Raw genomic sequence first — 19,916 nt, 5'->3', positions numbered from 1 at the left:
CCAATGAGTGCTAACGAGTCTACGCTTTCAGCACCTTTACCTCCTGGATTCTCCGACCCGGTTTTTCTTTGATTTTGAAACAAAATTTCCTCATTCCCAAATTACTGCTTTGAAACGTCCTGATGATTCAATCACGACCAAACCTGTAGAAATTAAGAAGGATGCAAGACTATTCTTCTCTACACTTTACCAGGCAACAGATGTCGATGCAGAACTTGTTCCGAACTTGTTAGATGGTGTCGGTACGCCAACTCCAAAGCAAAGAACGGATCTGGAGTCACTGCTCACGATTGAGGAACTTTCTGTTGCCCTTAAAAGCCTGGACAGAGGGAAATCACCTGGCCTGGATGGTCTGCCAGTGGAGTTCTTCGAGAAATTTTGGGACTTGATTGAACCTGATTTGCTTCTGGTTTTCCTGGATAGCTTCAAGAAGGGCGAACTTCCACTGAGCTGCAGGAGAGCTGTGCTTACTTTGCTTCCTAAAAAAGGAAATGCATTGCTCATATCACAGTGGAGGCCAGTGTCCTTATTGTGTACGGACTATAAAATTTTCTCAAAGGCTTTGGCCTTGCGTCTCTCACCCCAACTAGGAGACATTATACACATGGACCAGACTTATTGTGTTCCTGGTCACAATATTCAGGATAATATCTCTGTTGTCCGAGATGTCATTGAAATCTGTGAGATTAATTATGAAAGTTGTGGCTTGATCTTCCTCGACCAGGAGAAAGCTTTTGACTGTGTTTCTCATACATATATTTTTGAAGTGCTAAAATGTTTTGGTTTTGGACCTCTCTTTCTATCCCATATACAATTATGTTATTCAAACATATCGGCTATCTTAAAGATAAACAATGAACTTGTACCCTCCTTTTGTGTTGGGAGAGGGGTAAGGCAGGGCTGCCCCTGTCAGGAATTTTGTATGCTTTATCCATTGAGCCCCTCTTAAATACCTTTTGGAAGTCGTTGTCTGGTTTTACTTTTGGAACCCACCCCTTAAAAAGCATTGCTTATGCAGATGACATCTGCGTCTGCATCAGACAGTCAGAAGACGTTAATTTGATGATGAGTGCATTGGATCTCTTCAGCAGGGCATCATCGGCCAAGATAAATTGGACAAAAACAGAAGCGCTGTGGCTTCAACCCTCTATCTACCCCCTACCTGCCCCCCTATTTCCTCTCCCTGCCAATATTTTGTGGAGAAGAGATGGGATTAAGTTCCTAGGGGTGTTCCTTGGCCCTGGGAATTTTGTGAGGCATAACTGGGAAGGCTTGTTGGCACACATTGAAGTAATGTTACTGAAATGGAAGAACTTGCTCTGCCAACTGTCCTACCGAGGTAGGGTACTAGTCATCAACAGTCTGGTCACCACTAAGTTGTGGTACAAGGTTCTTTCCCTGCAGCTGCCAAAAACGGTGGTGGAGGATATACAAAAATGCATCACCCATTTCTTCTGGCCTGGAAAGCATTGGCTGAGACCAGAGATTCTAAACTTACCAACTGCAGAGGGTGGCCAAGGGCTGGTCAATGTCAAGTGCCGCATCATGGCTTTCTGCCTACGAACAACATGGCGCTTCTTGTTTGAACCATGTTTGGCCTGGAGACAGCTTACCAGCTGCATCTTACGTCAAGCAGGGAAGTTGGACCTTGCACACGAGCTGTTCCTGATGGACTCGACCAAGATAGACCTATCGATGATACCTGCCTTTCATCAAAGCCTACTGAATGTGTGGCAAGCCTTTACCTGTCTCCGTGACCCCTCGACTTAAGTTCGATCCATGTTCTTCAACGAACCATTATTTCACAACTCTGTATTTGGTGAGTGGGTGAATGAAAGCACCTTCATTCAAAAGTTTATAAATGCCTCATTAACAAAAGTGTGTCACTTGACAAACGCCACCAATGACAGGTGGATCAGTGCTACCGCTCTGGCTTCGACGGTTGGCATTAGATTGTGTCGCAGAGATGACAGCTTTTTGAAAATGGTGCTTCGCATCTACTGTGCCACAAATGATTGGGCAAGCAACCCTCCCGTACCCACCTCTGAATCTTCTCCACCCTTCCCCAGTCTTTGTCTATCTGGTTCTCTCAGTTTGGAACCGATTAGTTTTGGCCGCTGTCTTTCCTTTTCTGGGAGCAATCAAAAGAACCTGTATGTGCAATGCTTGAAAGTCCTTTCTCCTTCATTGTCCTCCCCTGTACCCTGTAGATGGCCTGCAGTCCTGCCGAATACCCCTCCCCTTTACCCTATTTGGGGGTGGTACTATAAACAGCCTGTGCCGAAACATGTTGGGGATCTTTAATGGAGAATTGTTCATTGGATCCTACCCACAAATTCCCTAATTCACCGCTTCTCCAAACGATAAGTGAGCAATGTCCATTTTGTGGACAAACTGAAATATTGCCCCATGCGTATGTACGCTGTGACCGGTTAACTCCTTCATTTGTTTTCTTTAAAATGTTACTTGCACGGTTTTCCTTTGTTTTTGATTTTCCTGCCTTTATTTTTGGCCCGAGTGGGCGGTTCAATTCCCCAACAACAATTTTAACTCATTTCTTTCTTGCACAAGCCAAGTTGGCGATATATAAGACTAGGAAATCAAAGATACGGAATGATTTGTATAGTACAGATGTTTTGGAAATGTTTAAAGCTCTCTGTGTTTCAAGAGTGAAGGTGGAATTTTGTTGTTGTTCTGAGGTACAACTCTTTGAGAAGCAGTGGTGTGTGAGAGATGCATTTTGCAAAATAGCTGAGGGTCAGTTAGTATTTACTATGTCGTTGATTTCCTTAATACTTGCTTGTTTATTTGCTGATAATTTGTTTATTTATCATGTAAATGCTTGTGCAACTGTTATGATTGTTTTCTTTGAATCATCATTTATTGTTTTTTAAATACTTTTGTAATAAAAGGACATAAAAGTCAAGTCTCTCTCTCTCTCTCTCTCTCTCTCACTCTCTCACTCTCTCACTCTCTCACTCTCTCACTCTCTCTCTCTAACTCCCTAACTCTCTAACTCTCTAACTCTCTAACGGCCATGACTCCGTGAAGTACACCTCCGGGGGTACACCACCCTGGATATGGGGGATTTCTGGGTCGCTCTTGGGAGATCCATCGGCTGTCTCCGTGCCGCAGGCTTCTTCGAGAGAACTGTTTGGTGTTATGCAACAAAAACAACCCAAGCCTTGACTTTGTCTTCATTTACAAAAAAGCATGGAACGATGCTCTAAACCTCAGAGGAGAGATTAGGGCAATCTCTTTGAACATCTCTTGAGCCTTTTACAATGTCTGGCTCCCAGCCTTACTTTCCAAGCTGTCTGCCAATACTCCTTCCTTGAGGGGTTATCCAATTTTCGCCATGAACTTAAATAATGGGCCAATCTTTGTGGTATTCTGCCTCCTGTTTTTACTATTGAGCTGGTGTGCCTTAAGAACAGACCATATTTATTGTCTATATCGATGATCTCCTGCTTCCCTGGAAAATGCTTTGTAGCATTTTGCTGATGGCTCCACCCTGTCCAAAATGGAACCCCACAATTCAGAGAAGTAAGCTGGATCACCAAATCTGTCTGCATCTCATTGATCTGGAAAAACAATCATTGCTCAGCTACCTGGAGCATGTGTTTGAATGCAGGAAAGTCCCAAATTCTCACTCCTCTATATCTCCATAAATATTAGCTTTGAATCCCCGAGAATACATTTCTGCTCCACGCAAGGAAGAAGTTTGTGCATAAGCTAGCTCCAAACTGGCCTCGAATGCAGGCTGATATCTCAATATTGTCCACAGTACCAAGTCCATTCTGAGCATCGCATAGCTTATCATGATGTACAAGGCCTTAATCCCAAGTACTATGGAACAGGCTTCCCCAATCTGGCTGGTGCAGCTATTTCTCACATTGCTCCTCTAATGGTGGTCTAGTCGAATGTTGTCGTATTACTGGCAACTCTTGACAAGAGACCGAATCACAGTATCTTATTCTCACCCACTGCAGGCAGGTTGGTGAACTCGAACTTTCCTATTCCTTCACTTCTGGTCTCGCTCCACCAACCCTCTCTTCCGTCTGTCCGCCTGTATCACCCCCACAACCCCCAATCCACCTATAGGTCACACAGGTTCTTCCACAAACCAATACTCGTTTTTCCTTCCCAAGTCTAGGATAGATGCTAACCTCCATTCGTTCCTTCATCTCTCTATATTCTGTTTTGTGGAAACGACCCGGCTGCTGCCACGTTATCTTCCCCCTACCCTTCCCACATCCGATCTCTTTTATTCTCTCTAAGCCCTTTTCATTTATCCTTCTGATTCCATCCTTGACACTCAACTACTCGTGTGTATTGTGTCCATGCGTTTTTATTTGCCTGTTCCCCTCTTACCCTCTGCCAGTCCATAAAGCTGTTTCTCTTTGTAGAATGGCTGTTCCATGAGCTGTAGATTTCTGTATTAACAGAAAAGACTTCCATTAGTGCCCCCACTGAGGTCAGAATGTTCTTATTAGCTCCACTACCGAAGGTGGACTGAGGTTATGTTTTCACCTGTCTGTCTCCGTTTGTTACTTAAAAATCGAAGATTTGGTTGGTCGACTTTGTTATTCTGTCTGGTTGTCTGACTGTTTGTTTGTTTGTCCCTTGCCTACAGGTCACGATGTTAAACCGATCATCATGAAACTTTACCAAATTGTAGACATCGTCACAACTGAGAAGCCTATTGATTTTAAGGTCAAAGGTAATTTTTAGGTCAAATTGCAAAAATCATCATTTTTCATCCGATTGATTTGAAAGTTGAACAGCATTTGCAAATTGAGTCAATGAATTGGGAAACCAGCTATTTTTTTTAGGTGAAAAGGTCAAAGGTCAACTCAAGGTCAAACATGTAAAACCATCACTTTTCATCTGAAAAATCGTCATTTTCCATCCCATTTACTTGAAAAATTAAACAGCAATTACTTAGTGCATCACCGAATTTGGAGACCAACTATTTTTGAGGTCAAAATGTCAAATGTCAACTCAAGGTCAAACTTCTAAAATCAATTTTTCTCTGAAAAATCATCAATTTTCATCTTACTGTAATTCACCAAATGTCCGTCCATTCGAAGGTACCGCAACAACGGCTGAACCGATCGCAATGATATTTTGGGTGGGTAATCCTGGGATCTCCTGGAGTAAAATAGGCTATATTGTTTTTCCAATTTCAGCTTTGGCCTCCAGCATTTTCAGGTTTGGACTCCCGCATAACGTTATTTTCCCGGGTGCCGCACAAACGGCTGCACCAATCGCTGCATGGCTGCACCAATCGGCTGCACCGATCGGACTCGGTGACCTCGGACAAAGACCTTTTATAAGGACATGGGTTGAATCCCTGCTTGAGAGAATGCCAACCCCCTCCCCACCATCATGGTAGTCTCTACAACTCACAATCCCATGAGATATGTGGAGAGGACGACCCAAAACCAATTATCATCTTTTTGATTCGTACATAAACATCATTAAAAGTAAATAATGACCTCGGCCAAAGTTCAAACGACGTGAGTTTAATCTCTACATGAGAGAATTCCACATAGCTATTTGGGCGGTGTATACTCGAACAGATCGCTGTCTCCATCGATCTTGCCAAGGCCATAACACCTATCGGCTCGAAATCCTTTTAACTGTTAACTTGGTAGTTTTTACAATGAAGGAAACATTAACAATGTTGTTTAAAGTTTATGTTGTGATTGGAGTTATGTTGTTTGGAATTAAAAAAGAGATATCGAGTTCAAGTGAATGACGACATGCCGTGATGGTTTCTACTTTTTAAACGTGAACTTCGTGGATCGCCATATGCCGATTCGCCACGGACCCACGATCGATGTTTCTATACGTGAACATACCCGTTTGTTTGCGAACGGGTACGTTTTTCATGGAATTCCTTTACGAACTTGCTGTCCATGTCTGACGTGCGACTGAGGGTGCTACAGGAATGTGGAATTTCTTGGTTTCATGCTTTAGCATTCGCCATATTTGCATTGCCTGTCTGCTTCTGGCCTCCCACCTGTGCGTAGCACGGGTATTTCACTAGTCCTATTAACTTGAACATCGAACAGCATTTGCATAGTGCATCACTGAATAGGGAAAGCAACTCAATATCAAACTTCTAAAATCATCTATTTTCATCTGAAAAAATAATCAATTTAAATCCTATAGACCTGAGCTTTGATTAAGATCGTCAATTTTAATCTTAATGAAATGGACAATTTGATGTATCCATGGCAAAAAAATTTTTTTGGGGGGGGAGGGGTGGATTTTGCAAGTATCGTGCTCTGCATGATGTCTTCTTGTTTGTTTGTTTGTGAGTGCAATAACTCGAATGCTTTCAGCTATCTTCGTCAAACTTTACCAGAGGATTCCGAAGGACAAATGTGAGGCTGCCAATGTTTTTTGACTACGTAGGTCAAAGATCAAGGTCAAATATTGACCCAAATAGCATGGTTCTCTCGTTTATTTGGCTGGGTGACATCTCAGCCATCACTTGAACTAGGAAGCTGAAATTTGGGCACAATAGTGAACAAGTGCTTTGGCAAAAAGGTATTTTTGATGCCTTGATGAATCAATTAATCGATTAATTATTAAATTATTCGATTAATTACCTATTAAAAAAAAAGTTACATTCAGATGAAACAGCGGTGGTTTTGCTATGCGATTAGCCAATTGATTAAGAAATTAATTAATTAATGATTATAATTTATTTATTTTGATTGCACAATTAAACAATGAATCGATCAATTAATTATTGATTCTGTCCATTTTCGTCGTACCTGCCAGGCTACCGCCTGATGCCTTGTTTGTTTGTTTGTTTGTGAACAGGATATCTCAAAGTTATGGACGGATTCGAACGAAATTTGGTGGAGAGGTAGTGTTTGTGACGAGGACGAAATGGTTAGATTTTGGTGAAGATCCGGCGGATCCGGTTCTGGATATGAGAATTTTTAAATGATTCTTCACCATTAGGAGATCGGGCCAAAAACTATACATGGCACGATATCTCAAAAAGTTATGTACGGATTTGGCTGAGACTTGGTGGGCAGGTTGGGTGTGTGACAAGGAAGAATTGATTAGTTATTGGTGAAGATTCGAATACGGATTCAGATACAAGAATGGTTCAATTTCTGTAAGTGATTATTAGCAATTGTAGCATGATATTTCAGAGTGTAGAGTGTAGCATGATATATCAAAGAGTTATGGATGACATGACAAAACTAGGTGGATGATTTGGGTAAGCCGATTAGATTTTGGTTCAAGTCCGAATCCAGATCCGGCCTATCAGTGGGATACAAAATATAAACTGTTCAGTCTGACGGAAGTATGTGCTCTTACCGAGTGCCATTCTAGTTTCTGTTGTGTTTCGGTCAGATGAAGAAGAGGAGACGCAGCCATCTCCTGGTGGGGAGTATGGCATTATTTTTCCTCTTAATCATCCGAGTTCAAACAGGTAAGCTATTCGTAGCCACTTTGGAGAGAAAACACATCTTTTTCTATGAAATAACCCATTTGTTTGCTGTACATGGATGTTGTATTGAATATGTTTAGTATACCTGTGAGATTATGAGATACCCTAAAAGTATAAACCATTTTGCTTCATACTTTTGATACATACATATATATAAATTAATTTCACATAACATCCCTCAACTGCTAACGAGCACATAACATCATGATTTTGTTTAGCATGAGAGCACTGATGACTTGTCTAGTCAGGTTTGACATATGATGTGAGTTACAGTTGTGCATGTTTTGCTGAGAGTGTAGTCCAACTTGTGACCACATTACGTGCGACAATTTGTCGCTTTACTGGTACAACAGAAGGAGGGTCCAGCTGTCTGCTGTCTGCACACAGTTTTCTTTTATTCCAATATTTTAAGACTACAATGGATGTCGTACGTATCTGTCTCCAGGCTAGTCCCTTCCTGGTTGCCAATTTCTATGATTGAGGATGGATGCAGAAAGCCATAAGGCTTGCCTTCAGCATGTACTTGGAATGCTTTTGTTGTCCACTGTGCTTAAGATGACTGGTGGAGAGCTGGCTTTTTTGTTAGAATGCAGCTTTTTGATCTGTCTATTTCGCACCCTTAAAACATATCCAGCCCAATGGACCTGCATATATATATATTGTTACGGAATCCAACGTCGGCCTCTCTCCCCTTACCGAGGGGGGGATTAATCCCCTCGTTTATGACTGACCGACGTGGTCCCGGGGGTATGACGCCACGCCCGGTCGGCGCTGGGTAGGGTATTAGGCCCAACCGTCCTATGACCTAAATACCAGCGCTTCCCGGTATGCGAGGAAATACTCCCCCACTCACGGCCGCAGCGTAATGGATGGATAACGCCGAGCGAAGCGAACTGCGGCGTGAGCCGGTTACCAAAGACTCGACCCGATTTATGTGCGTCGGCCGAATCGCGCCACGTACCCTCAATCTGGAAATCACTAAAGCGACCGAATGTGAAGAAGAGAAGAAGAAGAAGTAGGAAGAACAAATATGATTTATTGCGAACTATTAACAAGACCAAAAATAACCAAGGAGAATGGAAAGGATAAGAAAATAACTGAACAGAAAGGAGCAAGGAGACACAGTGCAATATTAGCTTATATTAAACAGTCTTACTTATAAACCCAGGGACAAGACCAAAGACAGACTACGAGCACACTTACACGGGGGATGATGGCAGGAACGAATGTTGGAGGTGGATAGCTGGAGGGAGAGGAAGGTCCACGGGAACTGGGTCACGGTCGGGCCGCCGTCAACGCCCAAGCTGCGGTCGTGCGAGCCGCTGTGGTACGAGCTCCGCCGGTTCAAGCTGTTGCTGCTGTTCGAGCTCCCCTGGTTCAAGCTATTGCTGCTGTTCGAGCTCCGCTGGTTCAAGCTGCTCCTGCGTACCGCTGCGTCGCGTGCTCTCCAAACGGCTTTTGTTCTCTCGTTTCCCTCTGTCCAGGACTCTTCTCTCTCGGGGGCGTCCCACCGCGGGTTATATATGCCACGCCCTCAAACCTTCGGGAACCTCCTCGACGGTTCTCTCCACGCTCTCTCAAAGCCAAACCCCTCATCCTTGGTTGGTCGGCAAGGGCTGGCTCACTCCTCCCCTCTATGACGAGGTGGAGACACGCCTTTCTTCTCCGAGGTTACCTCGTGGTCAATGGAGGCAATTGCAGCAAACCTGGCAAACCTGGCACTTTGAAGATGCTTTACCTCGTGGTCAATGGAGGCAATTGCAGCAAACCTGGCACTTTGAAGATGCCATGGGGCGTCGGAGCGACCTGTCTTATTTAATTGATGCAACGTAATGAACTAGTGGATCACAGAGCCTTCAACTACATTTACTAGGACATAACTAATGAGGGAAATCATAGATTTGCTACGTGTGTGCGATGGCTTAACTAAGGACGACCTTCGATCTTTCTTTACACTACGGAGGGTGATATTTACACAACAAAACAACCACAATTCTCAAATCCGTTACAATATATATATATATATATATATATATATATATATATATATATATATATATATATACTGTATATATATATATATATATATATATATATATTCGGGAGAAGTGGAAAAACTAAGAAGAACTAACTTGGGACGACTAAGAAGAAGACCTTTGTTGGTCGAAAGCTTGTCGAGAATTAAAGATCGACCACCCTGAAGCTATGTCCGCGTCTGATTTAATCTCCCGAATATTTATTTAATGCAAATGAGACGCCCTGCTCGTACTGTGGAGTTTCTACTATTTCTCACAGTTATATATATATATATATATATATATATATATATATATATATATATATTGTTGTGGATATGAGGACTGTATATTTTTTTTGATTGTGTGCTGTATTGTTGTGATTATTGTTTATTCTGTGCCTCCTGCCTCCGGAGCTGTGTAAAGACCAAAAGGGCGTCCCATAGTCCACAAGCATACACGTCAGCCAAGTAATAGAATATACCTGTTGATAGTTATCTCTTATTCTGTGTATTAGCGTAAGGCTGTGTCTTCCATTAATTGAAATACTCCATTGCACCAGTGAAAGAGATAGATTCCCTCCATTCCCCCCTTTCCGTCAATTGCAATTCGAAGCGCCTTCCGCATTTTGGTCGGTTTTTTCCTTTCATCCGCCATTGACCACGAGGCTCGAGTCGGGGAAGAAAGGCGTGTCTCCACCTCGTCATAGAGGGGAGGAGTGAGCCCGCCCCACTCGACCAACCATGAGCCAGGGGTTCGGCTAGAGAGGGCGGAGGAAGAGCGATCGGGGAGGGTCGCAAAGGTTGAGGGGCGGGGGCCTTTATAACCCAAGGCAAGGGCGTGTCCAGGAGGAGATGCGTTTTTACAGAGGAGAGCAGAAGACAGAAAGGCCTGGAGTTGGACTTTGAGTTGGTCTGAGTTGGTTGGGAGTCGGTCGTCAAGTGCAGAGTGGTGAAGAGTCAGTCAGTAGAGGTGGTGGTCAAGTGGTTGCGTTGGTTGCGGTGAGGAGTCGGTGGTAAAGAGTGAGGGACCAAGAAAGAGAGAGAAAGAGTCCTGAAGCAAGAGAGGAAGTTGTTGGACTGGGTGGGACTAAGGAAGGAGAGAGAACCCGTCACACCAATCCCCCAAGCTCCGCGTTGGCTCCACCAAGCGTTCAGCTCCACCAAGCGTTCAGCTCCACCAAGCTCCGCGTTGGCTCCACCAAGCGTTCAGCTCCACCAAGCTCCGCGTTGGCTCCACCAAGCGTTCACCTCCAGCCATCCACCTCCTGCAATTCCCCGCGTGAGTCAGTGTCTTTTGTTTGTTCTGTCCTGGGTTAATTAAGTCTGTATAAGCTAGTATTTTCCCTGTGTCACCTGCGTCTTATGTGCTTGTAAATAAACGTGACTGCTTTCTTTTTGCTTGTGTGTAAATAGTCAATAAATTCAGTCGTATTTCCAAACCTTTCTTTGCCTTCGTTTTCCTCTTTGCATTGCGTCGTTTTCGTCTTTTCCCTCATTGAGCAGCTGGGGTGCGATACGGCCAAAGTCTGGGTGAATCGGGTGAGTTTTGTTAGGTCGCGGTCTTACACCACCGCTCGGTCTATAACATCTAACCGCGATCTATAACAATTGGTGTCTGGGAGTGAGATTCGAGGCCCGACCAAATTTTAAAAAAAAAACGAATAGAGGAAAAAAAAAAATTTGGTCAAAATTTGGAGCGGCCGAAATTTGTTTTGTTTTACAAAACCTGAATTTTGAAATCGCGCCATGGCTGTTCAAGGCGACGGGATGCCGGTGGGAGAGATAGACGGGGTAGAATCGACCAGGACTTAGAAAAAAAAATGGTGGAGGAGAGTAAAGAAGGTGTGGTTGAGGGTGTATCAGGTGCACAAAATGGCGTCCTCACGCATGTGGGTGTAGCGGCACCAAATTTTGCCGCGTCCTTTGTACCAACGGTGGAAACATGCAATTAATTATGGCTGAAATGGAAGCCCATTTGAAGCGGAACAGTGAGCGATTGTTAAACAAATTGAGAAACCAAATGGAAGCAATAACGAACAAATTGGGAAACCAAATTGAAGCAACAACGAACGGAATGAGGGCCGATAGAGAGGCACGGGAGCAGAGGGACAGAGACCGCAAGTTGGGCGAAAGGGTCCCAGGGGTGCACGAGGAGGTAACGCGAGTCGAAAAGCGCTGGTTGAGCGAAGCGGAGGAAAGCACGGGTACAATGACGGGGGTAGAAATCGCGACCCGGGGCTTGGAAAAGCCGGCGACCGATGAGGTAGAGGGAATTTTATTAAAGCCAACGGTCGTCGAGGTGAGTACAGAAAAAGCGGAAGTGGGCATTGAAATTGAAGAGATGACGGAGGTAGCCCGGGAATTGCAGGGAGAAATGGATAATGTACAAAGTCTGTGTTCAAATCATGATGAGATGCTCACTAACCAAATAAAAAGTTTGCAGGTGGCAAAGGAGGTGCGGAGACAAGGTACGGAGGTGAGTGGCAATGTATATGATGTGAGGAAAGCTTCAGTCGGCTTGGGGATTGGTTTGGATCCGGGTGTTCGTGAAAGGCCGTTGGTGAAGTGTGTGACAGGACAGGTGTGCGAAAAAAGAGGTGTGCGAGAATGTCCGACCATGGGGTGTGTGAGGAAAAAGTGCACGCCGAGGAGTGAGTGTGCCGTCAGGAGTGAGCCGGTCGAAGCGCGTGTGCGAGGGGGTACATGGAAGCGCGGTGTGGTGAGTGTTACGGAGGAAGTAACGAGAGAGTGTACACCTGTGGTGAGTGTTACGGAGGAAGTAACGAGAGAGTGTACACCTGTGGTGAGTGTTACAGAGGATGTAACGAGAAAGTGTACGTCTGTGGTGAGTGTTACGGAGGAAGTAACGAGAGAGTGTACACCTGTGGTGAGTGTTACGGAGGAAGTAACGAGAGAGTGTACACCTGTGGTGAGTGTTACGGAGGAAGTAACGAGAGAGTGTACACCTGTGGTGAGTGTTACAGAGGATGTAACGAGGAAGTGTACGCCTGTGGTGAGTGTTACAGAGGATGTAACGGGAGGGTGTGCGCGAGAAAGGTGTGTAACGGACGGGTGCATGAGGAAAGAGTGCGTTGTCAAGAGTGGAGGTGAGAGTAGTGAGAGTGAAACGGAGCGTGAGTTGGTTGTGACAGGTGAGCGAGGATGTACACCTGGAATGGAAGGATGCACACCTGGAATGGTAGAGCATGTGTGGGAAGGCACATTTGAGTTGGTGGTGAGGCACGTGGTTGGGTGTGCGAATGAGAGCACACCTGTGATTGTCACAGAGGAAGTGACCGAGGAGGGGGCGCGAAGAGGTGTGTTGGTGAGGTGTGCAACCAACGAATGTGTGCCAAGGTGTTCGGTGGTCAGGTGTGTGACCAAGTCGGTGAGCGGAATGAGTGTACCGAGGTGTGTTAGAGAAGGTACGACCAAGAGCATGGAAACGGCTGCATGTATGAGCACGAAAGGGGTAGCGTATGCTTGTAAGCATCCAGGTGAGGCGTCGACGATAACCGGGTTAAAGGTTAGAACGACTTATAGCCGACTCGGGCCCTCGGTGCGTGCCGGGCTTCGCGTGCCGCGAGAACCAGCGGGGATCCGAACCACGGCGGTTTCGAAAGAACTGCCGTGCGCGATCCACGCTGGGCCTCGCGTGGATCGGCCGCGTCCGGGCTCCACTAAACGGAGCGGGCCGCCCGATAGGAAGGGTCGTCATGGCGACCACTTTCTATTGAGACGTGCCGGCAGGTCGAGATCGGGACATTGGATGGCTCCACGCCGAGGTGGTGCGTGGGATCTCGGCCCGGGTAAGCCCCCATCCCTGCCACGAATGCGGGACGTATCCAGCCGCTGGCACAAAAGAACCCGCGTTCATGGCTCGGCTGTACGAAGCCGAGCTTTCGAAGGAAATTGGCGCACCGAGAGGATGTAATAAGTATACGGGTGATGGTGATAGTGATAGTGATTTAAAACGAAATTTAGAAAAGTGAATAGAATTGGCAGTAAATGGAAAATTTTTGAATTGTTGGATTTGGACGAGCGAAAATGGGTAGTGAGAGACCCCCGATGTGGTGGGATGGCAAATCCACCATCCCTCACAGGTGGGGGCAAAGGAGCAATAGATTATGGGGTGTATGGCAGTGAAAACTAGCCCGGGTGGGTTAGGTTATATTGATAGGGCTCTAGAAGATGACATTAGGTGACGATAAGGGTAGTTAGTGACTGATACCTGTAGTGGGGACGCAGGTAGCTTAGTGTGGATTATAATGACGTGGGAGCGCAATAGTTTAAAGGGACGACTGGGAAGCGCAAGTTTCAGAGGGGAGTAGTTAGCTGAGATGATGCCGTGTGTGTGAGGATTGGACAGGTGAGAATGGAACAGGTGTGATTGCACAGGTGTGCAACTGACAGGTGAATGGAGCAGTGTATGAGGAAGTAGTGGTGATTGCGTGTTGTGTTGACCAAATGGTCCAGGAAGAGGAGGAGGGTGCAGGTGGCACCAGGTAGGATTGCACAGGTGTGCAACGACAGGTGAATGAAAGACAGGTGTATGGAATAAATGGTATGGAGTATTGGAATGGATGGTCGTGGAGTGAGTATAGTGGAAATTGTGGAGTGGAGTGGATGGTGCGAAGGTGTGAATGGGGGAAGAGTGGACCCCCATCACGGATACCCGGGGCGGGTAGTGCAAGTGTTAGGTAGAGGGTATAGGTAAATTGTGGTTGGATATTGGCATCTGTGGTGCGGGTGACAGAATGGTATGTGGATGGGTGCGTTGGTGTTGTGGAAATGGCTGGGCGTGTAGCCTGTTAGTGTGTGTAGTTGGTTTGGGCACTCCACCACTGTAAGGATGTCGGCCAGGTGAGGCCGCAGGTGGGCTCTGGGAGCCGGTAGTAGTTGTTGTGGATGGGGCCCGAGGATCCGGAGGACGGACCCGGGTAGCCCAGTGCCAGAGGGCACCATGGGGTGACAGAGCCAGGAGAAGGGCTGTCCCCAGTTAGTTAGGTTAGGGTAAGGAGCTAGGTAAGCTCGGGTGGCAACTACAGTGGTGGAGGTGTGCAGGTGGGTAGACCTGTTGGGAGAGGTACACGTCGCAGCCCAGAAATTGTGCTAGAGCACCGGGAGATGAATCGGGGGAGTGAGACCCCAAATTGAGAAGCACCACAGTTTGGCCAATGGGAATTGGTTATTAGAACCCATAGTGTAAGAGGGCCAATGGTTTGGCCAGAGAAAGACCCCGGGTAGTGTAAAGTGTGTTAAAATCATTTAGAGGATAGTTAGGATGAAGGATCTCCTCGCACCATCTGCATCCACTCACCTGAGGTGACAGGTACTCCGCACCATGCCATGTTTAATTATTTTTGATGCAAATGTTTTGGATTGTGAGACGCATCATGACGTGGGTGTGACATTGTGCTTTGATGTTCCATCTCTGCCTCCTTATGAGGACTGATGATGAATTTGGTGATGGCAAATTTTGGATAGAGGGATTGTGGTGACGAATTTGGTATAGAGGAAATATGGGGAGACGTGACAGTAGTGACGAATTTGGTAATGTGTAGGTTTTGTACATATGGGGTAAGGGCAAGGGTGGGCTAGGTAACAGGGGGGTGACGTACGGTAGGGACGAGCTTTCTCACTTCGCCCTCCGTACGCATTTCGCCTTGCATTGCCTTTTTGACGTGTACCCTTGTGACCTTACCCCTCGCTCAATTGTCTTTCCCCTTTTGTCTCCCACATGACCTGTGCGCCGTTGGGCGCCGAGGGGAGCGTGCGTGGGTCGGCCATTGTGCGCCCGAAATTCCCAGAACCAGCTGTCTGCATCGATGCACCACATTATGGACCACATGCCTGTGGCCGAGCACCACTTATGGACCCCATGGGTTGGGGCATGGCCCCTCTGCTGGAACCGGCCATGAGGGCCTGAAATCTTGCTGGCGGACCTTGGCCACAGGGCACCGATGCCCCACAGGTGAACCACACTAGTCGGCCCTGTGGGCTATAAATAAAAGAAAATAAAGAAGGGCACATTGGGCACACTTTATTGCAAATAGGCCGCCAGTAAGCAAAGCAAAAGAGAATGACAACATCTGGAAGACAAATAATAATAACCAGCAGAGGGAGCCGAAGAGCAAGAGATCACCTGCAGGGTTAGGGGTTGTTGGTTTATTTTTATGGAACACTGATGAACTATGGTGACTGCACCGATTGGTGCGTGGGTGTGTATTGGTGCGTTATTGGGTGCGTTCATGGTGCGTCGATGCAGAGCAGACTGTCTCCCCCCCAGAAAGAACAATTACAGGTCCTGGGTTAGTTTTGTAAATAAAAATAGCGTCAGTGTAAATAATGCTCCCCACCGTCAGTGTTTAGTTTGAAGACCATTCCGCAATTCGGTTAACTGTGGGCGTAAGTCTGTTAGGCAGGGTGCAATGGAGCAGCGGGACACATTTATTTATGTTTTAAAACTGTCGCACTCAGGGTCAGGTTAAAAGTAGAGGGAACTACACCTACGTGTCACACTAAATAAAAGTTGTAGGCCCGGGACGTGCCTAAGAGGAGGAGGGTGCAGTGTTGTGGATATGAGGACTGTATATTTTTTTTGATTGTGTGCTGTATTGTTGTGATTATTGTTTATTCTGTGCCTCCTGCCTCCGGAGCTGTGTAAAGACCAAAAGGGCGTCCCATAGTCCACAAGCATACACGTCAGCCAAGTAATAGAATATACCTGTTGATAGTTATCTCTTATTCTGTGTATTAGCGTAAGGCTGTGTCTTCCATTAATTGAAATACTCCATTGCACCAGTGAAAGAGATAGATTCCCTTCCATTCCCCCCTTTCCGTCAATTGCAATTCGAAGCGCCTTCCGCATTTTGGTCGGTTTTTCCCTTCATCCGCCATTGACCACGAGGCTCGAGTCGGGGAAGAAAGGCGTGTCTCCACCTCGTCATAGAGGGGAGGAGTGAGCCCGCCCCACTCGACCAACCATGAGCCAGGGGTTCGGCTAGAGAGGGTGGAGGAAGAGCGATCGGGGAGGGTCGCAAAGGTTGAGGGGCGGGGGCCTATATAACCCAAGGCAAGGGCGTGTCCAGGAGGAGATGCGTTTTTACAGAGGAGAGCAGAAGACAGAAAGGCCTGGAGTTGGACTTTGAGTTGGTCTGAGTTGGTTGGGAGTCGGTCGTCAAGTGCAGAGTGGTGAAGAGTCAGTCAGTAGAGGTGGTGGTCAAGTGGTTGCGTTGGTTGCGGTGAGGAGTCGGTGGTAAAGAGTGAGGGACCAAGAAAGAGAGAGAAAGAGTCCTGAAGCAAGAGAGGAAGTTGTTGGACTGGGTGGGACTAAGGAAGGAGAGAGAACCCGTCACACCAATCCCCCAAGCTCCGCGTTGGCTCCACCAAGCGTTCAGCTCCACCAAGCGTTCAGCTCCACCAAGCTCCGCGTTGGCTCCACCAAGCGTTCAGCTCCACCAAGCTCCGCGTTGGCTCCACCAAGCGTTCACCTCCAGCCATCCACCTCCTGCAATTCCCCGCGTGAGTCAGTGTCTTTTGTTTGTTCTGTCCTGGGTTAATTAAGTCTGTATAAGCTAGTATTTTCCCTGTGTCACCTGCGTCTTATGTGCTTGTAAATAAACGTGACTGCTTTCTTTTTGCTTGTGTGTAAATAGTCAATAAATTCAGTCGTATTTCCAAACCTTTCTTTGCCTTCGTTTTCCTCTTTGCATTGCGTCGTTTTCGTCTTTTCCCTCATTGAGCAGCTGGGGTGCGATACGGCCAAAGTCTGGGTGAATCGGGTGAGTTTTGTTAGGTCGCGGTCTTACACCACCGCTCGGTCTATAACATCTAACCGCGATCTATAACAATATATATACATATATATATATATATACTGTATATACAGACTTGGCATTTAATATGGAATTTTTTTTTTTCTTGACTTGGGTTTACTTTCTTAACTCAGTATATCAATCTGGTGAGTTTCTTTTACACTTTGGTGATTTATTTGTTAAAAGAACCATGTCACTGATTGTCTGTCGCGGCAAGAAGTCAACAACAGGATTATATCACAGGTGGCGTGGCAATATGTATGGACAGGTGCATTTGATGATTGGCTTCACAGTCGGGTATACAAGGGTTGTTGCGTTCTGTATTAGTGGAAAACAACTGCTGCACGTCTCCAAAAGTTATTGCCGCTTCCTCTGGAGATGGTCCGTCAACTCGACAATGCTGTTCATCATGGAGTGGTGGCTTTACGAAATTATGGCATGAAACAGCGTGCTATTGCTCGGCAGTATGGCATCACTCAAGGTCAGGTGTCAAAGATCCTGAAATGAAATGCTCAGAGGGGTGTCCCTACTCCAATACCGAGGCCAGGACGTCCCCGCAGAACCACAAGGAGGGATGATCGCCAGCTGCACCGGTTAGTCCGCAATGGCTGTACCAAGTCAGCTAATCGGCTTAGGGCTGAGTGGCAGCAACTGACAAATGTGCCTGTATCCAGAAGGCGAGTCAACCAACAACTGGTTCAAGCAGGCTATCGTGCCAGGCATCCCCTGAGAAAGCCACGTCTGACCAGCCAACACCACCAGCGCCGATTTCAGTGGGCCAGAGAGCACCGTCAATGTCAGCCAGGACACTGGAATCACGTGATCTTCAGTGACGAGTCTAGATTTCTAGTCTATCGTCAAGATGGCCGCGTCCGAGTGCGCAGACAAGTGCATGAAGCCTACAACAAAGATTGTATCATGCCAAGAGTCCAAGCTGGAGGTGGTGGGGTGACCGTTTGGGCTGCTTTTCATGCAGGGGGCAAAACTGACCTGGTTGTTCTGAATGTAAACCTGAACCAGTTCAAGTACAGGGCCATTCTGGAAGAAACATTGCTTCCATTTGCTCGTGCAGCCTTTCGAGGAAACTTTGTCTTCCAAGATGACAATGCACGGCCTCATCGTGCTCGCATGATCCAACACTTTCTTGCTGACTGTGGTGGAGAGCATATGGAGTGGCCTGCCATGTCCCCGGATATTAATCCGATAGAGAACTTGTGGGCAGAATTAACGCGTCAAATCGACCACTTGGACCAGCAGCCGACCTCTGTGCGTGAATTGCAGCAGACTATTGTCATTGCATGGCAAGCGATTCCTGTCCAAACCTTGGCAAATCTCGTGAACAGCATGCCTCAACGTGTATGTGCTCTCCTGAATGCTCGTGGGGGTTACACGAAATACTGAACTGTAATTTTTTTGTCCGTAATCCCAGTCGTAATTTAACTTTTGTTTTTGTTAAAAAGAAATTTGGCTAATGTGCAAAATAAAGAGATACTTCTGGAAAACGTGCAGAAGTTTAATACAGTACTGTCCATGAATTGAGTTCGATAACAGTTTATATCACTTTCAAGGATCAATTTATTTGTTTTGAAATGTCAAATGTGGTTTTTGTTTCTTTTAAAAGTCACATTAACAAAATCTAGAATAATTTCAACATAATTCCAATGAACTTTTGGTTCTAAGACATCGTGAAAAGTAAGTTCACCCCCACAAAAAAAATATTCCATATTAAATGCCAAGTCTGTATGTATATATATATATATATATATATATATATATATATATATATATATATATATGTATATTTGGAATTATGTATATATATATATATATATATAAAGGACTTCCGTTGAACTTGGGGCTGACTCGGAAGAAGACCTTTGTTGGTCGAAAGCTTGTCGACAATTAAAGATCGACGTCCTGAAGCTACGTCCGCGTCTTATTTAATCTAACGATTATATATATATATTTATACATATATATATATATATATATATATATATATATATATATATATATATATAAATAATATATGGTGGGGAGGGGGTGTGAGGAAGGGAGAGAGCAAAAGCAAAGGTACACGCTGTTGCCAGGCAATGCTAGGTCCCTCTTGCCACCTCCCACCCCTTCCCCTGCTTCCTCCCACCTCAATACAACCCCTCCTCACACCCCCACCCCACCCCTCCCTTCAGCCTCCTACCCAACCCCTCTGGACTCTCCCCCCACCCATTCCCCTCCCTCCTTCCACCTCCACCCTTTCCCTTCCTCCTTTCACAAAGGTGCCTGGCGTTGCCCGGGATCTAACGTACATCTATTGGACTACCACAATTAAGCACATATTTAGAGATGAACATTTAATTTGTGAAGCTGTGAAATATTGAACAGAAATATCATCAAAATTGAGCATATTATTGTAATGATTTTGGGTAGATAATATTGGGTCCAATGTTACGAAGCTTCTGTCCTGCCTTGACGACGATACTCCTCCACTTCCTCCTGTCCTCAGCCACCTCTATCCATTCTCCAGCCACCCCCACCTTACTAATATCCCTCCTCACACAGTACCCCCATGTTTTCCTCCTACCTTGTTCCCTCAACCTAT

The 19,916-nt window shown here is 45.9% G+C and overlaps 1 protein-coding gene across 6 annotated transcripts in view; it reads left to right on the top strand.

The window, feature by feature from the left end:
- The window catches only part of LOC137431420 (integrin beta-1), a 125,200-nt gene that overhangs the window by 31,554 nt on the left and 73,730 nt on the right, over nucleotides 1-19,916 (top strand). For all 6 annotated transcript variants that reach the window (XM_078781999.1, XM_078782001.1, XM_068122719.2 and 3 more), the window contains exon 2: nucleotides 7,387-7,465. In XM_078781999.1, coding sequence (XP_078638125.1) covers nucleotides 7,387-7,465 — 79 coding nt within the window. The remainder of the gene's footprint in view (nucleotides 1-7,386; nucleotides 7,466-19,916) is intronic.

Source organism: Myxine glutinosa, chromosome 7 (assembly GCF_964187855.1).
Source record: "Myxine glutinosa chromosome 7, kmMyxGlut1.1, whole genome shotgun sequence".
NCBI lineage: Eukaryota > Metazoa > Chordata > Myxini > Myxiniformes > Myxinidae > Myxine > Myxine glutinosa.
Note: the sequence above shows the minus strand (reverse complement) of the source record. Positions and strands in the feature narration are given on the sequence as shown.